The sequence below is a fragment of the Phaenicophaeus curvirostris genome, chromosome 1, assembly GCF_032191515.1.
Source record: "Phaenicophaeus curvirostris isolate KB17595 chromosome 1, BPBGC_Pcur_1.0, whole genome shotgun sequence".
Classification (NCBI taxonomy): Eukaryota; Metazoa; Chordata; class Aves; order Cuculiformes; family Cuculidae; genus Phaenicophaeus; species Phaenicophaeus curvirostris.
In genome coordinates this window covers 86,011,613-86,038,081 of record NC_091392.1, presented here as the reverse complement: position 1 = coordinate 86,038,081, position 26,469 = coordinate 86,011,613, and the positions used below count along the sequence as shown (strand labels likewise).

Below are 26,469 nucleotides of genomic sequence, written 5' to 3'. Positions count from 1 at the left end.
ACAGGCAACAGAGATCCCCCTTTACTCTGCTCCCCCTCCTAGCAGAAGTCTCCAAGAGACAGGAGCAGAGGGAACCTCTCTAGCAAAGAGACTTAGTGCAAGCAGACCCTCCCAGCCTCATGCTAACCTGATGCTTCTGCAGTTCCTGAACATATCTTGCCAGCTCCTCCTCAGTCAACTCTTGATCAGGTCGCTGTCTGTGAGCAGGCATATTCTCATTCTTCCCTGCAAATGGAGTTCAGTGTTATCACAAGGGGATAAAAGTTTCAGAGGATGAACCATGTAGAATATAAAGAGGCAGGCCAGCCACAGCACATCTCAAGCTTAGCAAGGCTCTGCTGGACGAAGGTATAGGTTGGCATTTTAGAAAGAAAATGGGCCTTGTGGCTGCTTGGCACTTCAAAACCTGGGTATCTAGGCTGTCCCTGCGTCCCAGACTCTCCCTCCCAAGTGACAAAAAAAATAAAAACACAAGGAAGAGGCGGAATATTATTTAAAAGAAGCACCTATAGTTAGTTCAAACGTCTTGGCCTCTTGTAGGGAATAAATGGAAGCTCAGGACTAACCAAGTACAATAACTGATGCCTTGCAAAGAGGTAATTTTGCTCAGTGGAGATGCAACCTGCTGATATATCTGATCTGGCTCTTTGGTTTCATTATCCCTCTAACAATAGCTTCTAACCCCTCTGCTGCTCTCACATGGGCAGAAAGTCAAAGAATTATTGTCCCATGGCATGCTTCTGCCATGGATGCAAGGGACAAAGCAGGCAGCAAGACTGGGTGTTGCATAGCAACTTTGAAAGTTGTTTCAGAGGAGGCAGCAAAATGTCTCTCGTTTGGTTGCTTAACCTCTGACACCTGCCCACAGCTTCTCTGGCAGCGCTATCAGTAATGCAATTATCTTTTCTGAGGTGAGCTCCTGCTGCCACAGCTAAGTCTGAGCGGCAGTGATCCCGAAGCCTCTGCTGCAGCAGCCCAGATAAACATTACAGAAACTCTGTACGTACTTGTTGCAGTTCCCCTCGCTCCTACTCTGCCCAAGCTACTGGCTACACATCTGAACTAACGTATGGCTGACAGCTCCCACTCAGCACTGAAAACAAAGCTCGTGCAAAGACTTGTTTTTTTAGGGAAGAAAGGCAGAAAAAAAGCAGCACAGTGCATGGCTCCTTGAAAAGGACCCGCAGATTTCCCAAGGCAGGGGAATGTTGGCTTTCCACTGGCCCTGGGCCATCCTGAGAAAGCAAAAGGGAGAGTCATTGATTGTAACCACACCATGACTGGTTACAATTGTAACATGGACGTGAAAGCTTAAAAAGGGCCTTCCAGAGGGACCAACAACCCTGCCTCACAGTGGGCACCAGCTCCCTTCACCTTCATTGTCATTATTTTATTCTACTTCGACAATTTTTATGGCAAGCAGCTAAAGTGCCTTCTTGGCATTACTGGATGAAATTTCCTATCTCCCTTTTGAGGGAACACAAGACCCTAGCTCCTGTCTTACAGATACCATAAATACAGATACAGTGAGGACAGCAACACACATACAGGAAAGCTGACTTGCACACACCTACACGTATGGTTGCAGACAGTGACCTACTTGGCCTGTGCACACCCCAAGCCAGCTGGATGCAGAGTAGCCCTGTTCTGGGAGGTTAGGTCCTTAATTTTCATGACACCAAATCCAGACTACAAACCCCAGCAGCACTGCCTCCACCCCAGTTATGTGGTTTCTGACCTCTAGAACAGAATCAGCTTAGGTTTGACCAACATCGACCACAGGAGGGTGATGCAGAAGCCACCCATAAAGACGCTGAGGAAAAGCTGGAGAGAGAAGAAATCTGGATAGCTGGTGCCCTCAGGAAGACAGGAAGCAAAAATCCCTTTTGTGCAAAACCAAATACAATAATTGTGTAGAGAGCATACGGACCCTCGCATGTCATTGCAGTGCACACCCAGTTCCCACAAGCACAGACGCAGCGGTTGCACTCCACCTGGGTCTCTGCTCCATCCTCATAGGTTTCGTCTTCCAGGGCACACCCTAGAGAGGCATAAAACAAGGGCAGTGGTTGTGAGATAACAAGCAGGCTAAAGACAATATGTGTTGGAGAAACCTTGAGAGAGGAGTTACAAGGTCTTGGAGAAGGCCTTTCTTCCAACACCAAGAGCTTCATAATGACTAAAATATTCATTCTGTGTGTGTGAAATCAGCAAAAAAATAATTTGGAAAAGTCAAACACTTCATCTTTCTTCCTTAAAAGAACACATTTCAATTTCTCAATTCCAAATGAAATCTCAAGAATAGATTTTTTTGAATTTCCTAATCCATTATTCACAGAAGAGAACCCCCAAAGTTTTGGTTACTCTGAAACAGTTCCTGTTTCAAGTGGGGACAACTTGAGGAAATGGGTGGTGTATTTTGTATTTCTCATTTTAGCTCACATTTCTTCTTGCAGCTCTACTGTATGTTTAAGTTGAGACCTCAAGAGCATTCAAGGGCCTGTATGGTGTTAAGTGAAAACCAGTTGATGGTGTTTTCTGAAGGAGGTGCAGCATTCCTAGCTTCCCACTGAAATGGTAACTTAAAGAGTTCAATCTGTAATCCCCAAGAAACACAGCCTCTGTCTGCTCCTTGGTTCCACTGCAGTGGGATGTAGCGGTAAACCTGGCACCTTTGGAGCAGCTTTCCCTGAGGAGCCAATCAGGTGAATGGCTGGGCATGCCTGGTTAGCAGAACACTAAGCTGCTTCCAGGTGAACTGTAGCACTAAGAAGGACTTGGAAGGATAGTGAACTTTGAGATATCGGTTCATCAGTGAGGCTCCCTGTGTGAAAGGCAGAGCATGGCAGAACTTTGGTCTGGTTTGACTTTCCTAAGTTATCTGGACATGAACTCCTCACGTGATTTACCTCCACGCTGTTAAATACACACCTTGACCTTCCAAGCATACCATATCCATTTGACCTACACCCTTCCTTCTAAAATCCAAACCTTTTTCATTACAAGAGCTGTGAAAAGTCTGGGACAGAGAAACTAATACTTTTGGTTGCTGCTGGAAAAAGGGTAGGAGTGTATCAACATTATGGCCTCAAGCTCCGCCAGGGGAGATTTAGGCTGGACATCAGGAAAAAATTCTTCACAGAAAGGGTCATTGGGAACTGGAACAGGCTGCCCAGGGAGGTGGTTGAGTCACCTTCCCTGGAGGTGTTTAAGGGACGGGTGGATGAGGTGCTAAGGGGAATGGTTTAGTGTTTTGATAGGAATGGTTGGACTCGATGATCCGGTGGGTCTCTTCCAACCTGGTTATTCTATGATTCTATGATTCTATCATTGGGGGTGGAGTTACAGCATTTGACATCTGGCCCAAAGCATTTCTCTTTTTTCTTTCATCCCTTCCCAGGAACCCTCAGATTCCCCAATATAAGTGAGGAGTTCCTACTTTTCTCTGGTGGGTTGAAGGATGGGCTGAGGCACTTGAGAAATTCATTGAAGCTGAGCTTCCAGTCAGCATTTTCATCTGACAGCTCGATCAGGGCATCTACGCAGAGTCCCCTGAAATGAAACAGAGAGACAAGTTTTGTGCGGGGCTGTACCAGGCAGGTCCCTCCTCTACTGGCTCCATGGTACAGATGACTAAACCCCGTAGTAACTAGGAAGGCTCCAAGATGCCTGGCGGAAGTGGCTTCTCCAAGGAACCTCACCACATAGTCAAAACTAAAACAGGCACAAAATGCTACCTTTCTGGTAAAGGGCTGAGAAGTGAAGAGATATTCAGAACAACGGAATAAGACTCTACTGACATCAACATGCTGTCACACAAGTAGAGAGGCAAGCACAGCACAACCACAAAAGCAGCCTGTTCTCCTCACTGTCTCACACTGTGGCACACGCACAGAAAACCGGAAACCTCTCAGACTACATTTCCATGTGATGCTTGCACGAGCTCTTATTGCAGACTGCCCACCTGCTGTGCTTTCCCACCATCTTCCTTGCACTGGATCTAGCTGCCAGGTAAAAGATAAGTAAAGTCCACCAGAAAGCTAATTTATCAGGAAATGAAAAAGACAACAGATTTTCTGTCACCCAACTCATCTCCTAGCTGCACACCTACTAAATTTAATGCAAATGAAGTCTAGAATGCATGGACTAACGTGAAGGGTAGGGGTGGGACCGCTCCTTTTGGCGGTATTCACATCTAATTAAGTGAGGAGCCACTTCACACGTAGTTATCTTTCTTAGTGCAAGCCCTAACTGTTATTTCTCATGAGTTAGTTTCTCACACCCCTTTCTACCACATCTGTCTCTCTTGTACATTGCCCACCTGAGCAGCTTGTTGGTCTCCTGGTCCATATAGGTGGTGATGTTGACAGCAGTCTCATTCTGCTCTACAAACTTCAGGAATTCAGTGGAGTCCAAGCGAGAATCACCATCATCAAAGCTCTGTAGAGAAATACAGGAAGATGTGAGACGGTCTGATTTATCAGTCCTTCCTTCTCCCTCTTCACAGAATCATTTCGGTTGGAAAAGACTTTTAAGATCATTGAGTCCAACCACAAAACTGACACTGCCAAGTCTACCACTAAACCACTTCCCTGGGCAGCCTGTTCTAGTGCTTAATGACCCTTTCCATGGAGAAATTTTTCGTAATATCCAATCTAAACCTCCCCTGGCACAACTTGAGGCCATTTTGTCTTCATATGTACTTCACATTTTTGAAGCTTTAGGGAAACAAACTTCATCGTCCCTGTTTTGCATAAAGAACAGAGGCTCAGAGAAAAGCAGCAACACACCCATGTTAGCAACAGAACTGGGAGACATGACCCTAGCCTTGTTCTCACCGATAAGATACACTGCCTCTCAGTCATCTCCTGCTGCTTGATTTATGGCTCTAACCCCATTTCTTCTCTTTGTTCCAGCCAGCTCTTAGCCTTCTTATATACCTCCTGCAGTAAAGCAGACCAGCTGCGTTCAAGGAGGTGTCAGCTTTCCAGTACATGTAAATCCAAAGCTGTGCCTGGACTGTGACAAAAAGGAAAATAACAGGAAGCAATTTTCTGCTGATCCCAAAGAAGGAACAATTTGATGCAACAGCACAATGTCTCGCTACCAACTTCTTAAGGTCCTGACAGGACTCCTGCCACTGAAGAGCAGGATTTTTAGCTCCGAAATCCTGGCTGCACTGCCAAAGAAGTAATTGCATTTTGCCTTCCTCTTTGGAGATGTCACATCACTGTGCTGGGCACTCAGCAGGAACTGCTGGGCCCTCTCAAGAGACAGCTGCATTGCAGTGAGGGGAAAATGAACTCTGCGCACAGACTGCTGCCAGTTATTTTTTGCTGTGTGACATGGGCATGTCAGTGGGTCTCTTTGTGCAGTGCTTCTAGGAATGCTGGTAGACACACTGCCTATTGTTACCTCTGTGTGATTAAGGAGAAGCCTGTAGGGCTAGGAAAATTATTCTGTGTGCCATAGCCTATGTTTAACTGCTCCTCTAACACGTTCCAACTTCCACTAGACTTTGAAGCCTCTTGACCTGCTATTTCTCATGACAGTGGCTGCAGTTCCCTTAGTGATCTAGACTCAGTTAAGCTAGTATTCTTGCTTGTCAATGCATTTATGTCTTCCCCCAGAGACCCTCCAAAACAGAGCAGCTTCCCACTAGAGACTTCACTCCTCTTGAAAGAACACCCTTCAAGGTCATGGCCTGCTCAACAACCAACCTACAGCCCGGTGATACACACAAGTCAGCCTTCCAGGTGGTAAAAAGCTTAAGGTTACATCTACAACCTCCCCATCAAGGAAAGGGAAAAGCTTCATGTCATCTTTGTCTCTAGTGTTTATTACCTGCAGAACAGGAATCAGGCCATCGGCAGGGCAGAAGTGCCAAGCTCCAGGGTTGGGCACCATAGGATACCTCCAGTGACAACCTGCCCTCACTGGTGAAACAAATTGGTGTGTGTTTGAACCCAGTTAGTTTGCTTTGCTTAGCTTTGTCCCAGGTTGCTCCAAGCTCTGAATTCCGTATCTCAAAGTTTAAGGGTTGTTGATATGGTGGATGACCATGTGACAGAGAAGGAAATTCCCCCTTTGGTTTGAGAAAAGGTATAGCTTTCACCCACTTGTGCCTGGGACCAGTGCTCCAGAAAAAAAGGGACAAAAAAGAAAAAAAAGAACATGAGTCTGCCTCTGAGCTGCAGCCACAGTATTTTGTGAGCACCCTGACAGATGTGGGGCTGGCAGGGGAAAACAAGCTGTACCACAGCATTGGAGCAAGCTGGTGGCTGGCTCAGGCACTTCAACAAAGCCCATGGCTTGGGGAGACTCTCTGTGAAGGTGGCTGGGGACAGCACGTTTGCAGGAAGAGGGACTGAGCAGCTCCGCTCCACAGGATGCTGCAGCTTTTGGGTGCCTGCAAGTGCCAGCAGGGGTGCCTGAGGCAGTGGGCCACAAGAGGGTTTCCACAGACCAGCAATAATGGCTACAAAGACAAAGATGCTCTCTGGAGTGTGGGGACCTGCTCGTCTGTCTCACCAGGGGGTGCCATTGCCATGGCAAATTTGCTTGGAGCGCTAACTCCTGTCAGGCACCATTAATCTCTCGCTGTCAACAGCTTATGATTTAAAGACTCTCCTCCTTTCCCCACCTGCTCCTCCAGCTCCATCCTGAATGCTTTGAAGTCTTTATCAGGAGCTGGGAGTGAGGGGGAGGGATGCAGCAGTGCATGTGGCAGGAGCATGGGGGAAGTGTGTGATCTGCTGGTTACAAAAGGGGTGGGGATCGCTGAGGCACAGACTGACAGGGAGGAGGGAAGAGGAATGGGATTATTGCAGGACCTGACAGTCACTGGCGGCTCCTCTCTCCCTGTAGAGCACTAGGGAACTGCCAGGTCTTGGCCACAACTGAGACATTCTCCTTGCAAGCAAATATTCCCCTTGAAACACTAAAGTACCCCTACCCCCATATCAACATGATCTTGGAACTGTCTGGAACAAAGAATGAGCAGCCTCTGCCCAGGCTTCCTGTTCCTTTCACCTGCATTTCCAATGCTTTCACCCACCTTTTCTCCTCTGGCTATCTTTTGTCCCCTGAGATCAGCTCTCACTCTTTACACTTGTCTGTCCTCCTCCTCTTACCCCAGCGCAGGTCAGATCCCTAGAGATGCTCCAGGTCTGGGCTGTCACATAGCTGCATCAGTGGCTGTCAGCAGCTGCTGCAGGCAGCCCCTAACATACCACGCTGTAGGACACACCAGACCTCTCTGGTCCCCAGCTCCATGGGCCCGTCAGACAATGGAGCCTCTTGGGCTGCGGCGCAACAGCTGCTTTGCAGGGACAGGGCAAGAAATGTCCTCTGGCCTCTGAGGTAGGTGCTGCTCTACTTGCCTTGAAATACTTGTCCAGGACTTCACTGTAGTTGCTGCCCTTGGAAAACCAGCCATCTGGAATAATCTCAGCTTCCAGCCATTGGATCACACGGCGACGAAGCTCATCTCTGTCTGACTGGTAGCAGACAACTGTCATGAGAGAGGATGTAGCAGGAGAATTAAGGATGAGAGAAATGATGTTGGCAGGGAGACCACAGAGACAAATGGAAATAAAACCAGCCAGCCAGCCCTGATGGCAGTTTGCAGGCTCCTTCATCTCTGGAGATGCACGGCAGATCAAAGCAGAGATGCCATGTGCTGAAGAGCGGATGGGCTGTGGGTGACACCATGTGGCAAGGCCAGAAAACAACACTCCTCCCAACGCCCTTCTGCCTTCCCATCCCAGAAACTTGTGGAAGGGCCACACAGGCCTGACTCATCTTGGTGTGAAGAGTCCCCATACTGCGGGAGGAAGGCGACTGACAGGGTCCCCAAGCTTCCCGATGCCACGCAGAACAGGTTGGGCTTGTTTGCAGTGCTCTCCAGAGTCCCAGGTTTCTGTAGGTGGATATCACCTTGTGTGCTAACACTGAACTATATATTTTGAAGCAAAATTGAAAGCCTAGATCTTCTGGCTTCTGTGAGTTGTCACGCCTGCCCAGAGGCCAATGGAGCCAGAAGGGGAATCAGTGTGCATTTGCGTTGCTTACACACACTAAGGATCTCCTTCTGAATCCAGTGACTACAATCACAACTGGACGGACGGTTTCTGCATGTTTAATGTTGAACTTTCTTGACGCTGCTTTGAGGTGGTGGCCATGCCCAGATCATGGTCCTTTCCCTTAAATCTGTACAAGAGTTTGCTCTCATCTGTCCTAAGCTAAAGTTGACAATTATACAGCTCCAGCACTTAGAGGCCATGGATAGATAATGAAGCACAGACCATGGCCCCATAATCCAGTCTCAGTACACAAGGCAAGGCATAAGGCGATAAACCAGGCACAGGGAATCAAACGCACTTGTTAGCTGATGGGAGAGGTGGTTCAGCTACACCTCCTGACCTCCCAGACAATGCCACATTCATTATGTAGTTCTACCTATCAGTTAACCACTCCTGAAGCAAAGTCTCCTTTCAAAAGAGTGCTCTTGGAGTTGAGGACAACAACCCCACAGTTATCACGTCTTAGACTCCCAATGAACTATGCAAAAAAGCATCTCTTCCCCCTGACTGGGTGACGAATACAGCCTGTGTCCCTGGGGGCAAATTGGGTTTCACTGCACCTGTTCATGCTCAGAGTCCCTGAGACATTCCAGCACAGTGAAAGGCCCAGGAGATGCTTGAGCTCTGAAAGGTTACCCAGGAGTGGTCACCCAGCAGTGAAATGCTGGACAATCATATTTCAACCGATCTGCCACCTCAGATTGCAACAGCCAGTGCAGAGGCATCACTTTTTCACAGAGCTGTGAAAAAGTGCTCCCTCAGCAGACCCTCCTCCCCACCTCACTTCCTAAGTACATGCAGAGGACCCATCCACGCAAGGGGATGGCTTCTCACCTGGACTTGCAGCTGGGCTCTCAGACTTCTTCTCTGTTAATGGAAAGACAGAAGATGATATTTCTTACACACTATGAAGCAATACAAATCTCTTCCCACTTCGGGTGCCACTTGGGCAAGAGGAGAGGAAGCTGGGAGACTTTGGAAACAGGAGGGATACATGTATAACTAAGGGACTGAAACACGAGTCACCTGGGAGAGGCTAGGTACTGTTTAACCGGAAGAAAAGAAGGCTCAGGGGCAGTACCATCAATGTTTATGAATCTGGAGTGAGGAAATGAAGATCAAGCCAAACTCTTCTCTGTAGTGTCCACTGACAGATCAAGAGGCAATGGGCACACATTTAAACACAGGAAATGCTGTCTTAACATAAAGAAACACTCTTTCAACATGAGGCTCATTGAACACTGGAACAGATTGGCTGAAAAGGTTACGGAGTCTCCATCCTTGGAGATACTCAAAACCCTAGACTGGATACAGTCCTGGGCAACCTCCTCTAGGTGACCCTGTTTGAGTGGGGAGCTTGGATTAGATGACATCAGGAGAGGAGCTCCCTTCCTACATCAACGATCTTGTGATTCTGAGCAACAGGCTACATGAGGTTCTGGCAGAGGGTTTGCTCAACCAGCAAAGGAGGTTGGGCAGTTTGAGCCTGCGCTACTTTTCCCTTATCATCTTTTTACTCTTGGAACAGTTCTTTTCACAGAGGCTCCTCTCATTCAGGAGAGATGGGCATGTGCAAGGCGAGGACCCAAGGCGTAGGGGTGAGCTAAACAGCCCCACCGTTGAGGCAAAATCCTTGCTTCTAAAGTTCTTGAGGTCCCTCATGAACTTGGGCAGTAGTACAGGCTTTGGGGCTTTATCCTGAGAGCCTGACCTTTCCTAAGCAGGTAGACTGACAGACTTGCTGGGCTGAATTCCTGAGCTCAGAGAGAGGCAGGCAGGAGCAAGAAGTTGCCTTGTTCTCCTGAGTGCCTCCCTCCCACCAACACAGTGAGAAAATATAGTTCCAATATCCCACCACAGCCAAATTGTCAGGGCCCTGAGTGGACTCATGAGGGCTTTAACGGCCCTCCCAACCTTACCTAGGGCCTCATCCACACTCTCTACCCATGATCCTATTTCAGCTGATGCCTCAGCCCCTAGTCCTTGCCTGGGATTATGTTGTAGGTATTCCTGTCTCCAGTTCTGTTGTAACTATTCCTGTATTTGCCATAGATCCTGTTGATATAGGCCCTGAGAGAATGTCTTCCCACCTCAGACTGCTCAGACTGCATCACTATGGACTGGTCTGGCAATTAAAGGGCTGTGCCTGATCTGGATTGATTACTGGGCCTGATCCTGACTCAATTTCATGGCTCAACCTCAGGCCAACTTCATCACCACAAATTTGCTCTGGAATCTTGGTTGAACCTGTCTTCTGTTCCCAGGCTTGCCCTGCTAGACCGCTCAGCATCTGGGACAAGGTCCTGGCTGGCGAGACCTCTGCCTTGCCTTGTTATTGTGTTTGGGTCCCAGCTCTCCTCCCTTAGAGAGTAGCCAGCCCTCACCACTCCCTGACACAGGGTTACCTTTACAGTGGCCATCGTAATCCACCTGGATCTTGGAGCCAGTGAGGCAGGCATCACGATGCAGCTCACAGTGGTTCAGGTACGTCTTACCGTTGCTACCACACACAGGCCTCTTGTGAGGTTTGCATTTCTGTGAGAGATCCAGAGAAGACATCATTTTACCTGCCAGCAATCAGTTCTGGATCAATAGAAGTTCCAGTATCAGTCTGGAGCAACAGAAGCTCGTGGAACAGCCTCCTTGGCCCAAAAGGTGTTTGGAGCAGGCCAAACTCATCCATCACTACCCCAGAAAAACCTGCACAGAAGTCTGAAGTCCACCACCACAGGAGAACCCAGCATAGAAATCAGTGCCCAACATAAATACTGAATGTAATCTTGCAAAACTACTGCTTTGTGTGCCACGGACGTGCCTGCCCAGAAGTGTTTCTATGAATCTCTTCTATTCACCTCTGCTTGCTCAGTTCTTTTACATCTCTCTGTAAGATTCTGCCCCACCTTTCTGCAACGGAATGTAGAATAAGCCGTCAGCAACAAGCAGACAGCACAGCCTATAGTGAAGGGAGGGTTCACCAGTGACAGTCTTCAGGGTGTGGACTTATTTCCCGTGTCCTTTTCAGACTGGCCAAGACTACCCAGAGTGACAGACACTCTTCCTGCTAACAGGGCATTTTACTCTCCAACAACCAGGCTAGCTCCGTCAGAATTGCAGGCGTTGAGGGAAGTGGGAACAAAGAGCCACATATCCATTCCCAGGAGCCAGGCAGGAATGGTTTGAAAGCACAAGGCAGAGTGGAGTGGGGAGACACTGTGTCTCTGCAGCTGGGAAAGGCTCTTCTAATCATCTCTGGCTCCCTGCTGGATGGACCTATTCATCCTCACAGCACTCTGCCACAATTACTTCCATTTTACAAAAGCTGATTTTTAGCAGGGTGCTTGTAACCTCCTCCAATGAGACACCAGTGAGGGTAGGCTTCACTGGAGCTTGTAGGCACTCCTTACAGTGCCCTCCAAAGCCAAATGCATACCAATACCCTACCAGGTTCTCACAACAAAAGACCTCCAGCCAAGTCTCCTGTGTGTGTAAAGATCGTAGGCAGTTGTGTGAGTAGTGCAGCTGCAAGCCCCAGACAATATCTACCCTACAGAACTCTTTGTTCACATCACACTGGGAAAGGCCCTGCTGTTTGAAGGGCTACTGTGAATTTGCAGCTGCTCCAAAAAAGCCTTAGCCTTGTCCCATCATGAGATCCTTCCAGTAGCTGAAACCTAGCCAGGGGGTGATGGTGGTAACACCTGTCCCTGATGTAGAACCTGTGGTTCCTTCGTACCTCAATGCAGAGGCAGGTTGGTTCTCTCTTCTCAGTCACTGCACACTCTCGCCCAGCTCCGCAGAAAACATTGGCACAGATCTTGGATTTGCTCCTTGGCTCTTCCTGCAAGACACAAAGAGACACAAACCACATCAGGTTACCCAGATGAGCAGCAACACAACTTTAAAAAAATAACACAGGCAACTTGTAGGCTAGACCAAAGAGCACCAAGGTGGTTAGGCACAGGTTGCAGAACAAGAGAGACATAACTGTAATAGATGGGACAGCTCAGAGAACCAGGAGCAGATGCAAGAGTTAGGGCTACAGCCCCAGCAATATAGGACTTCCTTGAGGTTATTCCTGGAAAATCACCTAGGAGAACTGGAGCAAGCGCAAGCAAGGGGAAGTCTAGCACAAATGACAAGAATAGTGTCAAGGACTGCTGTCTTCAAAATTTTTATCATGGAGGGTAGGGAGCAGAAATGTCTTTACTCAAGACATTTAAGAAGGTGAACATAACCCTGAGAAAGGTGTGATACTGAACAGGTCAAAGAAATCGTCATCAGGCACCAGATTATGCCCCTGTCACAAAAAACCTTCACAAAATGTCATGACTTCCTATCTTGCCTTCACTGGTCAAGATTAAACTCTTCAAAAGAGTCACTGAAGATCTCACTGTCAGAGATAATTATATAGTAAACTTCTCACAGAGAAAATTTCTTCCTGGTACCTGACAGCCTGCAGCTGACTTATGCCCTGCGGCACAGTTTATATGCTTTATAAGTTTTCTCCTCGACAAAGTCAGCGCAAGTATTCTTGTTGTTTATGTAACTGTCAAATCCTTCTTTTTGGGACCGAATCAGTGACACCTAGCAGGGAAGATTTCCACAGGTTAACCATGTTTTCAATAAACCTACCATTAACTTTATCAGTCTAATGCCTTTTTCTTCTTAGATCTTTAAAAGAGAAGATGGTGCCAGGAGTTCAGACTTTGGAAACTCTGGTTATTTCACTGCTTGTTTCCTTTGTGACTCTCATTTCATCTAACATTTTCCGTCTGTTCGTTAAGTATTTGGGTTCAGGCGAGCCAGCTGGCTTCCTCAACAGTTTTGTAGACATAGAAGATTGAGGAATGTAAAACAATCAGTGGGATAGGTTGTCACATCTACTGTGACTCTTCTCTCTAATACACAAAGGGTTTTTTTTATCTTCTCACCTGAGTATTATTCTTAACGTCATTTGTGGAATCTTTGTACCTCCATAATAGACTTTTGAAAGTAGGTGATCAAAAAAGGAACAGAGCTTGCTGAGGAGCACGCATTATTGTTACAAATAATGACAAATGCTGAGCACATTTTTTCTCCTGCTGCTTCTTTACCCTAATTTTCAGGGAGTTTTTGTTTGTTTGGTTTTTTTTTTTTGGTTTTGTTTTGCTTTTAAACCACAATTCCACAGTGAGTTGCTGTCTTTACTCAACAGTCCGCAGTGACAGCCAGGTCATTTTCTGAATGACCCTCCCCTGGCTTTCAGAATATTTTGTCTGCTGGCCTACTGCATAGTCATCAAGCCAAAGAAGGGCTTTTCAAAGCGCTGCAGGATTCCCTCCAGGTTTGCATAGCATGACACTTCTCCTACTCTGTGCAACAGTTCCTATCTCACTGCTCATGCTGTAAAATAAAAATACAGTATTCATACACACCAGCCTCTGTTCAGAAATGTTCACTGTGTCCCAGACCTGCTCATCCCATGATGAGGGTCTGTTATTCTCCCTCTGCCTCTTTGCTCTCCTTTCACATATTGTTTATGAGCTATGACACACACTGCCCCTTCTGCTGCACCCACCTCTCCTTAGCTGTCTTCTGATGGAAGGCTGGGCTAAATTATTTAGGAGTTTCTGGGTTAGGATGGAACAACATGAGTGCTTCACCACAAAAAGCAACCTCACACAACTTAGGACAGGAAAGGAATAAAAGCTCATTTTGCAAAAAGCACAAAGAAAACCCAAATTCTCCCAGGTTGGAATCTGGCGAGGGCACTCCCACACCTAAAACGCACTGTAGGCATCTAAGTGTTGATCTCTCTAAAGGGTTTCAAACAACATGCCCACCCTTCAAAGACCACCCAAGCCAAAGACCAGCAAAAACAGAGCTAGACAAGGCTTTGAACTGCCATCCACTGAGGTCTGTAATCCAGTTATCTGGCAATAGATGGCAGTACTCTGCCTCTCCCTGCCCATGACCAGGCAGGATTGCCAGCAGCAGACTCTTGGCCATGCCCACTGATGTCTCTTGCCTCCTGGGCCAAGATGGCACTGCAACAACAGCAGCTGGCCTTGAGCAGGTGTACACAAGGACTGAGCGTGGGTTGCAAGGCTCCTTGACCCTCCCCAGCTCATTGGAAATCAGGCCTGTGACATGGCTGTCCTGGCCACAGCTCCCTCCCCTGTAGCACCAGAGCCCAAGAGGCAGATTGCAGCTCTCCCACTGAGATCACGAGTGGCAGGGTGACACCACCAGAACAGCCTCTGAGGACAACCTGCCTCCTGCAGGCTAGAGAGCCATGTTATTCTGATTCTTCTTACTAATCAAAGCAAGATGGTTTGGTGGTTGCTTCTTTGTTGTTATTTTAAGCTGTCCTAAGCTGACAGTGGCTTGGAGCTGGTTGTCACATCCCGGCACGGTTGTCTTCACCCCAGGGGTTTGCCAGAGAAATAAATCAATCAAGCTGCTCTGCCTCCCTTCCTGCCCTCTCACTCTGGCACAGCATTTCTCACACCCAGCTTGCTCATCCTTCCTCCTGGTAGCAGTAGCCACGGCAGGAGCTATCAAGCTGGGTGCTTGTTTCACCTTTAGTGAAAGCAGCTCTCGGCCTCCATCCTGGTTCCCTCAGCCCCCTGTGTCCTCCATCCTTGCAATGCTCACCTCACAAACCATACATCCTCCATCTACAACCTACAAACAGTAGTCCCTTCTACTTGTATGTCCTCCTCCCAAAATCCCCAAGACCCTCATGTCCTTCCTTCACCAGATATCACCTCTCCTACCCTTACATCTACCCCACCCTGCAACCTGACCCAGTGCACCTGCTTTGCAGGTCCAAGTGCGCTCCTCCTGCCTTCAACTCCTTCAAGAGCCAGACACCACTTTCTGCTGCCAGCCGCACACACATGCAGTTAGCACTTGCTGTCACCACTGCTTGGTACGGCCACACAGCTCAGAGACAGGTCATGGAATGCTGCAGGGTGGGAGCTCTCTCTAGGGCTTCCAGTCATGTTCCTAGAAAATGCCTCAAACCCCTGTGCATAATTGGGAAAGATCTGTGGATGACTGGATGAGTACAGTGGGGGTCTGCAAATGAGGCTTTATAATTTTCACTCTTGATTCTCTGGCAACTTCCCAGATACCATGAGCCAAAACAGTTTCTGGTGACAGATATTCTGATATTACCTTGGACATTGTCACCATCTGCTGGAGTCATGTGAGTAAGCAGGGATGGCATCTGCCACTTCTATATTAAATAGCTTGTCCTTGCACCTACCCTGCAAAAGCTTGAAAATATGAACTGCAAAGGTTTAAATAAAAGGTCACACACACAAAAGGATCCACAGTGTTTCAATGTCATTGCCATAAATTAATTTCAGGATTTGGGGGCTGGAATCATGTTTTTTTTACACTGCTTCCTCCCTGTGAGCTGCCATTCCCTCTTCTGTCACCATGGGCTTGGGAAGCGTCATTCATTCTGTGCACAGCTTGCTTGGGCAGGCGGAAGGGAAAGGGCAGGGAGTCGTTATTAATTGCTGCATGGTGGCATTTACACTGCAAGCCGTGACAAGGCAGTTCCTCTCTCCTGCCTCAGGTGATGTGCCCAAGCTCTCTCCATTTGGGCAATGCGTTTAATTACTCCTTTGCCTAAAGAGCAAGCAGGAAGGTGTAACAGCTGCGAGCACGAAGCCAAAGCAGGTGTGCCTGGATTCTGGAGCATTTGCCATGGCATAGGGGCACTCCTGACTCTTCACCCTGTGGCCTCCACAGGGGCACAACCTCCCCAGACATCTTCTAAGACAATGACTATGGAGAAAGCTGCTTGCCAAGGGCTCATGGGCCAGAAACCCAGGGCAGCTGGGCAATGACATGTTTGCACAGTCCAGGCTGTAAACTGACCAGGAACAGAGATCCACCCCACCTTCAGGGGCTTGGGAAGCATAACCTTGTGGATGAAAGCTTATTGCATGTGAACGGGCAAGTGCCAAGTAGAAGACTTGAACTGACAATGCAGTGAGCCACATGCACTGCTTCTGCCTCAGCTGTTGCTTCCTGGGGAGGAAGGAGGAAAATGGAGACATTTCCAAGGATCCCGCTGGCTTTTTTCTTGCCAGCGGCAGAGCCGGAGGTGAGGGATCACCACGGCAACCGGCAATGCGGGGCCTCAAGGTGGAGAGCTAAAATTAGGCAGCAGGAAGGGCTGTTTCTCATCTCTGGCAGCAACTGGCGCTGAGGAGCTGGACCCCCAACACAGTGTATGCACCAGTGCTGGGAGCATTTCCGAGACCCTGCCTGTGCCCAGATGTCTGGGACTGAGCGCAGCTCAATGTGTCGACACACGGTGCTGTGTGTGGCGCAGCCCAGGTCTGTGCAGGGGACCGAGGTCCTGCAGGTGACCGTGCCTACTCCTCACTGGCAGGACTGCACCAAAAAACAGTGCAGCACGCCTTCACCAGCATAGAACCGTAGAATCATTTGGTTGGAAAAGACCTTTGAGATCATTGAATCCAACCACACCTGTCCACTACTAAAACCTATCCCTGATCACCTGTCTACCTCGTATTTTAAACACCTCCAGGGGTGGTGACCCAACCATCTCCCTGGGCAACCAGTTCCATTGCCTGATAATTCCAGTGAAGGAATTTTTCCTCATGTCTAATCTGAACCTCCCTTGGCACAACTTGACGTCATTTTCTCTTGTTGAACATGTCCATGCATGTATGTCCACCCACAACTGTCTCTGAACATAGAGCACCTGGTAGAGATCGTCTGCATGCCCTTGTGCCTCAGGGCTTGCCCAAACACAAAACCCGTGCCTGTATCTGACAGCCCATCTACATCTTCAGCAAGGTATACGAGTGACCACATGCACAAAGAAAAAGAGGTATTGTGGCTCCTTGGCTTTGCAAGGGAGCCTCCTCACCGGAGCTTGCTCTTGCCTGCTCCCTCCCCTGGCCCCTGCTGAGCCACAGCCGCCTGCTGTCACTTGGTGGAAACGGGGACTTCCCTAACCAGACTGTGAAAGCTGAAACCATTTACAGCTCTGCAACAAAACACCTCTGTAAGGAAGAATGAGCTTCCACCTGCAAAGAGCTGTGCAAACAGCTACACATCAACCGTGCCCCATGCCTGAAGGGAGCAGCAGGGATTTCTGCCATCAGGCATGCTCTGAGAAAAAAGCAGAGAGACCACCCTGCTACAAGATGAGGAGTTAATGTATTCAAAAAAACAACTCCTCAGACTGCTTTTTGCTTTCTAAGCATCCTTCCATACAACATCTCCTTCTGGAGATCTCAAAACTCTTTCTCAGCTGCCCATGCTGCACTGGAGGAATGCTACACACTGTCCTGCTCCTACTGACACAAGGAAAAAGCTTTTCTGCTTTTAACAGTGACTGCAGGCCTTTCTGCATTTCTGCCATCACTTGTGGAAATCAACAAAATGACTTGACCACTCACACAATGCTCTGTGCTGTCTGCTGTAAAATCACAACTTTGCATTTTTGCCCTGCCTGATGCACAAGGAAACCAAAGTGCTGTAGCAATGAAAGCTCCTCTGGGAGGCAATCCCATGTACTATACAAACTCTAGTACCACACAGATAAGGCAGAACTAAAGGACAGCAAAACGATATCTGGGGTTGCAGGACTCACACATATTCTCACGCCCCAAAAGCTGGGAGGGAGTTTTCAGATATGACCAGTACAATTTACAATAGATTCCCTCCACACAGACAGGGAGAAATGAGCTTTGCAACCATTATCTTTTCAGCCAGTCTTCCCTATGTCTTCCCATCCACACTCCTTCCTGTTCCCTGCCACCACTGACACAGGAGTAGGGATTTAAGTGGTCTCTGAACATGCCAAGGTCTCACCTGTAAACAACGTTGCCTGCACGATTTCTAAACTAACTCAATATCCAGCCACGAAACCTAGCGCTTCCATCAGTCGTGGTCTTGGCAGTGATTTCTTCTTAACACAGAAATATTTGCAGGCACAAACACTAGGTCAACAATGCACTGTGCTGCAATATCCAAAAAGAGAGGGCTGGGCATTGGTGCAGCTTGGGGGTGGGGGGTGTCAGGAAAACTTAGTAATTCCTGTACAGTGATGGAACTGAAAAAGCATTTGGCTCCCCAAGTGTGCCTCTGGGTGAAACAGCTCTTTCTCTCCAGCATGGCCCTCCTGCAGGATCCTACATATGCAGGAGTTCACACACGGGCAGAGCCTGTAACCTCTGGCCATTTGTGCCACTAGCTCTGGCAGCATGTTTGTCCCGTTGTTCTGGTTTGTGACCAACAAGAAAAGCACTCATCCCTCCCCACCAACCTGACCTAGTTCCTGTGGCAGCTCCCTGGATCCTCTAACACTCTGGTGTGATGGGGTGGAAATTTGGCAGCAGCGTAAAGTGAGCAGATTAGTGTGAAACAAGCAGGCACCCTCAGTGCTGGGCTTTCCATAAATAGATAGGTAAGGTGAACACTGCAATTTCTTTTCCTTAGGGCTATTGCCTAAAGACATCTGCAAACTCTGGAAGAAACCCCACACAAATAACCTTAAAGTCTGACTTGGAAGGTTTGATTTTCAGTTGTTAAAAAAAAAATGGAGATAAGCTCAGCATGTGGGGATTGAACCATGCCTGATTTCTGGTTGAGCTCTGCAATAAAACCTGCCTCCCAGGACATCATTGCTATTAGGACGGCACAGCGGGCTGTGGAGTGATCCATATCCTCTACTTGGGAAGGAAATCTGCCATCAGAGGTTGCCGAACATACTGTTGCAAGGGCCACATCAAAACCCAGCTGCACTCATCCTCAGGTCTGGTGTTATCCAGTCCCGAAGTGGCACCCTCTGGAGCTCCCCACTGCTGTCAGGAGCTCCCCCTCGCTTTGCCTCCGGGAGGCACATGGTCCATGTCCCGTGGCTCAGACTAGCAAAGGTGTTGATGGGTAGCTCAGAAGGCACCGAAACAGGCTGTCCCCAAGCTAGTTAATTAAAAAGAGAAAGAAAAGATGTTTGTGAGGCAAAGTCTGGACCAGTGCAATGTTTCCAACCCTAACAATATTCTGTTTGAAGGGTGCCAGCATGAGGTCTGCACTGGATGCAAAGGGATCCAGTGCCATTAAAACTTCAAGATTCCTCCTCCCCTAAATCTTAAAGCCATTCTGCAAGCAGCAGAACTAATGAAGCCCAGTTTCCAACAGCTCTCTGCATGGCCTGTCTGCCAGCTACTTACAGGGCAGTGTATAGACTCAGGATGGGGGTTCTTTGCAGGCCCCTCTCATTAAGCCAGTCACCTAGAATCACAAAACCAGCTGGATCCCATTATCTTGGAGGCCTCCACCACCTTATCAGCTGCGGCGGAAACAGGCTGATAGATTCAAGACTCACTGGAGGCAAGAGACAGTCACGCAGAAACAGCCCGCTGACATAGCTTTGTTTCCTTGGGGATCCAGGCTGTAATTCCTTTGCAGAGGCCCATGAAGCACTCCTCCGGCTCAGCCCAGCCCCTCCGCCATCCCTGCAGCCCTGTTTCAGTCTCCTCCATGCTGACCCTTGTGCTCCGTCCCCAACATTTCCTTGAGTTGGAGGATGGACTCTCCATGTCTCTTCTGCTTTCATGCATCTCTTGGAGCTTTCACCGCTGAGGCACTTCAGCCAGCTGCAATCCAGGGCTGTGAACAGCCACCCAGACACAGTGCCAGGAGCTGCTGCACTTGCTGTGGGATGCCTGCCATAGAGAAGCATATGTCCCAATCCAGAACCCAGTCACCACTCCACTTACCAAATCTTTCCCTGTGTCTCTTCCTATTCTCAGCTGACATCCAGGACTGGCTCACTAAATACATCACACAACAAAATGCAACCACTGAAAGGCTTTTGAATGCTTAATATATGAATATTTAATGACAGCTGACTTTTGCTAATGGGAAACAAGCCAGATCATACATCTCTGCCCATGCTGGGAATTGGAGTGTTTTCCCAGAAAACTTGGATTCAGAGACAAGCAGACAAGAGAGGAAAGGGCCCACAACTCCCAGAGCTCAGAGGAGGTTCCTTCTCTGCAAAACTGTACCTTACCCAGAGAGTGGTGGTAAATGGAGTTAACTCCAGCTGGAGGCCAGTTACAAGTGGGGTTCCCCAGGGCTCAGTGCTGGGTCCAGCCCTGTTCAATGTCTTTATCAATGACCTGGATGAAGGCATCGAGTGCACCCTTAGCAAGTTTGCGGATGACACTAAGCTGGGTGGAAGTGTCAACCTGCTGGAGGGTAGGGAGGCTCTGCAAAGGGATCTGAACAGGCTGGACCACTGGGCAGAGTCCAATGGGATGAGGTTTAACAAAGCCAAATGCCGGGTCCTGCACCTGGGGCACAACAACCCTGTGCCAAGATGCCAATGGCATCTTGGCCTGTATCAGAAACAGCGTGACCAGCAGGTCCAGGGAGGTTATTCTCCCTCTGTACTCGGCACTGGTGAGACCGCTCCTCGAATGCTGTGTTCAGTTCTGGGCCTCTCACCACAAGAAGGATGTTGAGGCTCTGGAGCGAGTCCAGAGAAGAGCAACAAAGCTGGTGAAGGGGCTGGAGAACAGGCCTTATGAGGAGCAGCTGAGAGAGCTGGGGTTGTTTAGCCTGGAGAAGAGGAGGCTGAGGGGAGACCTCATTGCTCTCTATAACTACCTGAAAGGAGGTTGTGGAGAGCAGGGAGCTGGCCTCTTCTCCCAAGTGACAGGGGACAGGACAAGCGGGAATGGCCTCAAGCTCCGCCAGGGGAGGTTCAGGCTTAACATTAGGAAAAAATATTTCACGTAATGGGTCATTGGGCACTGGCCGAGGCTGCCCAGGGAGGTGGTTGAGTCACCTTCCCTGGAGGTGTTTAAGGGATGGGTGGATGAGGTGCTGAGGAGTATGGTTTAGTGTTTGATAGGAATGGTTAGACTCGATGATCCATTGGGTCCTTTCCAACCTAGTGATTCTATGATTTGCGTGTGACCCTCGTGGGCTAATCAGTCTGTGACCCATGAACCAGCCGTGTCCACCATATTCGAGCACTGAGGCTCTAACTGACCTCTGGGATGAGTGGAGTCCTTGAGGTCAGTGATGTCTGCACAGAGCCATGGAAAAACAACGTCGCCCGTGGCAGCCTGCTTGTGGGTATTTGTTTGTGTCTTTGTTGGAGAGATGAAGATATCTGATGCTTTTACTCCTACAAGAAACACTGCTTTGGCAGTATTGCTTTGCAGAGATTGGCATAATGGATACAGGGAGCTCTACCTCCTCAGTGACCCCAGTGTCCTGGCCCCCCAACAGAGACTGCAGCCCTAACTCACCAGCCATGGCTTTCTCATGTCCCACAGCAAGCAGGCAGAAGCTGGTGCCTGCAAGGCAAAGGGATACGGGAACTGGGAGGAAGGAGGCTTTTCTCCCCACAACCTAATCAAAAGGAGAAAGGTGTCTGCCAAACAGCTGATTTCTCTTACAATGTGATGCTGCTAACAGTTACGGAGTCAGGCACGCCTCTCGCGGGGACTCCACTGTGTGAGGACTCTGTTTTCCCTTTTAAATTGGAAGGAATGTCTGTGCTCTGGCCTCACAGCCTCATATTTTCCACCACAAGGCAATGACCGGTGAGGCCCCATAAGGGGAACAATGACATGAGAGTCTGGGGAAGAGGAAATCTCTACCTCAAACTAGTCTGGAAAATGGCTGCTAGAAGGAAGGGAGCCTGTGTCTGGTAGCGCTCTACTTGCTGCAGCCTTCCTCTGCCACTCAGCCTAAAACTCTGCTTGCACTCATAGCCTCAAGAATGTAACGGCTCCAAACCGCAATGTCTCTTAGCACTCTTCCCTCCACCCATCCCTGCAGCCTTTCTGGAAGAAGAGGTTGGAGTCTGTCCTGCCGCATCATGCGGTGAAAATGCCAGCTCCTCTGCAGCCACCAGAAACTTTCTTGCTCATGCTGGCTCCCGGCAAGGCACAGAGGCAGGAGATCAGACACTGCTTTGTGCATGCCAAGCCAGCTGGAGAGGCTTCAGCTGTGAGCAGGGCAGAGGGAGTCCCATGGGAGGAGAGGAGGTGCTAGTTATGCACTGTGGTTTCTCACGGGGGGAATCCATTTAATCACTTTGTATTTTGTTAAGAAAATAACCCTCATGCACTGGGGAGGTGCACACGAAAGGTCCTAAATTAAGTCAGTCCCACAGGATCTGCAGGATAAGATTGGTCTCATTCTTCTCATGTGACAGATCACAAAAGGAATGTCCAAGGGAGACAACTTGCACAAGAACTACCAGAAAGCAGCAGCTCAGCTCCCTTTGCTCCCTGATCCAGAGCCAAATCCATCTCACAATCTGACACACAAGTCATATTCCCTGTTGGGGTACAACCACCCTTCCTAGACCCTGATTGCCATGGCTACACCTCTGGGAACCTCAATTATCCATCCTGTTTTGTTTAAAACAAAAATAAAACCACAACCACCATTGATTCCTAAATTTCAACAGGAGAGGCCATTGAGCACGAGACAAGTCACAGCACCTTAGAAGTGGTCAGAGAAAGACCTTCCCAACGTGAGGGTGTGAAGGAGGAGAATGAGGAGTTCCTTGTAAGGGCAGGTAGAGGTCTCAGCCTCCAGGCCTTAGCAGAGCTGTGGAGCACAGACTCTTCCTAGCCATTAAACACAGACTCCGTCACCCCTCTCTTCTTCCAAGTACCACAGAGCCCAGCAGCAGAGACTTGAGATAATCTTCCCCATTTTGGGGTCCCCCACCCTTGCTGTCCAATCTGATGCTGCTCATGGCATATCCAGCCTCAGATGTTCCCTTCCAGCCTAAATCGGTGGTAACCCACAGCTCTTTCTGTGTCACAGCAGACCCTCTTTTTTTCCATCCTTCATCTCTTTAACTTCCCACACTCAGAAGCCCTGCAGATTTTACTGGCCCTGCCAGTAAGTCGTGTTGCCTCTTTTTCCAGCCAGCTGGGATGATTTATTTCTGTACGGGATCCAAATATGGCACATTTCTCAGTCATCACCTGGCTCCAATGGAGGGAATGGAAGAGCGAGCTGAGCAGTTGGAGGCAAGTTAGGATTTACAACCCTATGGCATCTCCTCACCTCTTCAAGTAACTGGATATGCAAGAGGAACATGGAGTGCAGGAAATGCTGAGGTTTACCAGCAGCCTCCAGCTTCTTGTGCAACAGACCTCAGTAGATTCCTTCCCATCACTAATGCAATGGATTTGATGATCCCTCCTCCCAGCTCTGTGCCTTAGTCCTCCTTTACCCGCTTTCTACCACCACATTGCAAAAAAACCCCAATGAAAATTGCTGTGCAATTGGAGGGAAATACTGAGTCAGCCTCAGCGTGGGAGGGAGAGTAAGAACAGAAATGGACATAAGCCAGTTTTTATCTTCTATCCTTGGTCAAGGACTTGCTCAGCTACCCGTTAATGCTGAGCAGCTTTAGGGCCACTCCACTCACTGGCTCTGCTGGAGATGGCTCTGCAAGAGTGAATCCCCAGGTGACAGTAATCTCAGCCACATTCACTTCTCTCCTTTGAAGCTTCTTTACTACACAAAAAGTCATGATATCCCCTTTGAATAGTGGAAACAGTAAGGAAGGGTCAGAATAAATCCCATTATTAGGCATTATTTTGTTTAGGCAACTTTTCTTGGCTTGAGGTCTTGACCAAGCATCCCCTTCCTGAAACTACAGAGTCAGGAATAGTTTGATAACTATGGGAGAATCTGAAAACACAAGCTGGGTAAAACAAACAAGCAAGAGTGGAGCAGTTTGGAAGGTTAGGGAACTAACCTGGAGTCTGCTTATCAGTGGTACATTTGCCAAAAAGGCACAGCTCTATCAAAGGTTAAACTGTGTCCCTGTAGCCAAAGGGAGATGAAAGCAAGTCTGCCAATGCCCCGTCATAGTACAACCTCCAAAATGCAAACTACGATTTTAGGAGGTGGATGGATGCAAAGAAAGCTCTCTAGGTTCTAACCTCAGCTTTTACTACTGAAGACCTTACAAATGGCAGAAGGGTGTGTGCGCCTATTCATTTATATTGGAAAGAGGAGAGGAAAAACACCGCTGTAAAAACTAAGTGAAAATCCTTGCTGTGAAAACTACACAAGGGGGGCTGCACAGGCATAAAAACTACAGGGAGAGATGTGTATGTGTTTTTGTCTGCTCTCAGAAACATCAACAACAAGCAAATCCCATTAAACTGCAAGGGTAGTCACCCCTCAGCCCCACAGTGTGATCACAGAGCAGCGGTGTTGGGCCATCCAGGACCCAGAGCAATGTGAACAGTGACCCTTGAGTTAGGACCAGCTACTTCTTTTCAACTCCTGCTGTCCTCATTATCCCCCAGAAAGCCTCCAGCACAGGCACCAGCACCTGAAACCATCCCTGTGCAGAGCTAACACCATTTCATGTCTGTCCTGAAGAGGCTTCCCTCTGCAACAGGGAGAGCACTGTAAGTCTCTGACTTGCGCTTAATGGCTAACCTCTTTACTGAGACAGCCCAGAGAAAACTAATAAGACAAGAAGGCCATGATAAAGTTGGTAGCATCACTGTGAAATACACTATAAAATCCAGTCACTATGGTAACTGCCACAGATAGCAGGAAAGAAGAAAACTTCCAAAGTCGGAGGGTTTCCAGCCTTCCCATTGCCCCCCAAGGATGGGTATCACACTGGGCTATAGATGCCGCAGCCACCTGCAGCCTCTTTGTCCCTGCACTGCTCCTGCAGCTTTTGCTGAACCTCCCTCTTGCCCAAGATGCTTGGTCAAACACCCAGTTTTTTTCTCAGGCAAGCTGCTTGTGCTCATATTTTTGTGTCTTGGTAGGTCCCTCATCTTATTCCTGAGTCAACTTAGCATAGAAAGAAGGGGAACAGGAGATAAACTATGTTGTGTGGGCTATCAGTGAGGAAGACGGATGGTACTTCCTCGATACCTCCCTGAACCACTAGCTTACAAACTGTTGCTCTCATGATATATTCATTACAACTAGGTTCCCTCTCACAGCAGCAGAGCACTGCAGGAAGTGAAGGGTAAATGTAATCGAGTAGGGAATAACCTCTGCTGCTCCCATGAGAAGCAGCATGCCCCATATACACATATGTAGTTTCAGTTACTCCCCACTTCTCACAGAGCAGACCTCCCTTTATCACCCCATGGCCTCTGAACCAATCTGACAGCACAGACTCATCAGCATTTGCAGCCCAAAAGCAATTCTGTGACTTAGAAACAATAGAAGCAATTATTGATTTCCTATAATCCCTAAATAAGGTTGGGCAACATTTTTCAGACAGAGTGCTAATTCACTGGAAAATGCAATTTGAGGTTGACCAAAACTATGTGGAAATTTGTGCCTAGTTTGGGGAACAGCTTTGATTCTGAAATTATTTCTAAGATGAAGTGAACTATTTTCTCTTTTAAACGTTGAAATATACTTGATGAAGTCTTGTATGTCAACTTAAAAGTTAAAGAGAGCAAAACAAAATCATGTTTTGATACACTTAGCAACTTTTTGTTTGGTCAGTTCCTTTTTTCTGTTGAGAATAACAAATGAGTTTCAGCTGACCTGAAATAAAATCTTTGGTTTGACTCTCTGGTTCAGCTAGGGAACTTAAAAAACAATATTCCCATGGCTTTATTCCTAAAGCATCGTTATTTGGTGTCTAAAGCAACCAATTCTCACTCTTTCATCTCCTTCCATCTGGCTCGTTGTGACCATGTCTGGAAATAACGAAGAACTGTTGCAGACATCTCTCTCCCCCTCTCTCTGCAATCATGGAATTTTTTCCTGTCTGGTTGGGAAGACTGTTGATGCTGACTCCCATGACTTGACTTAAAAAAAACAAACAAACAGAAAAATAAAGTGCGACTCCATTTGCTTGTTATGATAACCCAAATAGATGTTGCTTCAGGGAAAGCATCCTCTCCTCTGAGTCAGTCCAGCAAAGCAAACAGAAGTGATTTCTGAGGCAGCTCCCCACCCAAATTGTACCAGGGCTGCAAACACCTTTCTCTCTCTGCTCTGCTCCAGCTCCCTCTTGAACACTCGGTCCTGTCCCATGACCTCCTGTCCTTCAGACCTTGAGGAGCCTATGCTCATGTCTGGGCTGAGCTGCGCGGTTCTCAGCAGAGGAGATTATCATTCTTCTTGCTGGCATCAGACAAACCTAGCTAGCGCAATAACGGCCATCAGGAGGTTTGCATATAGAAGCTCAAACGGGAAGCTGTGGAATGGTATGGAGATGCTCAGGCTCGCCTTGAGAAGCAGAGGGGGCCCAGAACTTACACAGAGACAATGTGGTACTTACTGCCTGTGGCTGGGGAGCAGGGTGCCTGGGTCTTCGTCACAGATCTCTTGTTCTCTGATGGGCAACTTCAAGACACTC

General features: G+C 48.3%; 1 protein-coding gene across 1 annotated transcript in view; it reads right to left on the bottom strand.

Moving 5' to 3' along the window:
- FSTL1 (follistatin like 1) overlaps nt 1-26,469 on the bottom strand; it is a 57,075-nt gene that overhangs the window by 3,438 nt on the left and 27,168 nt on the right. The window contains exons 3-10 of the mRNA XM_069866865.1: nt 11,818-11,922; nt 10,490-10,619; nt 8,919-8,951; nt 7,383-7,513; nt 4,322-4,440; nt 3,440-3,552; nt 1,931-2,041; nt 128-225 (exon numbers count right to left, since the gene is read on the bottom strand). Coding sequence (XP_069722966.1) covers nt 128-225; nt 1,931-2,041; nt 3,440-3,552; nt 4,322-4,440; nt 7,383-7,513; nt 8,919-8,951; nt 10,490-10,619; nt 11,818-11,922 — 840 coding nt within the window. The remainder of the gene's footprint in view (nt 1-127; nt 226-1,930; nt 2,042-3,439; nt 3,553-4,321; nt 4,441-7,382; nt 7,514-8,918; nt 8,952-10,489; nt 10,620-11,817; nt 11,923-26,469) is intronic.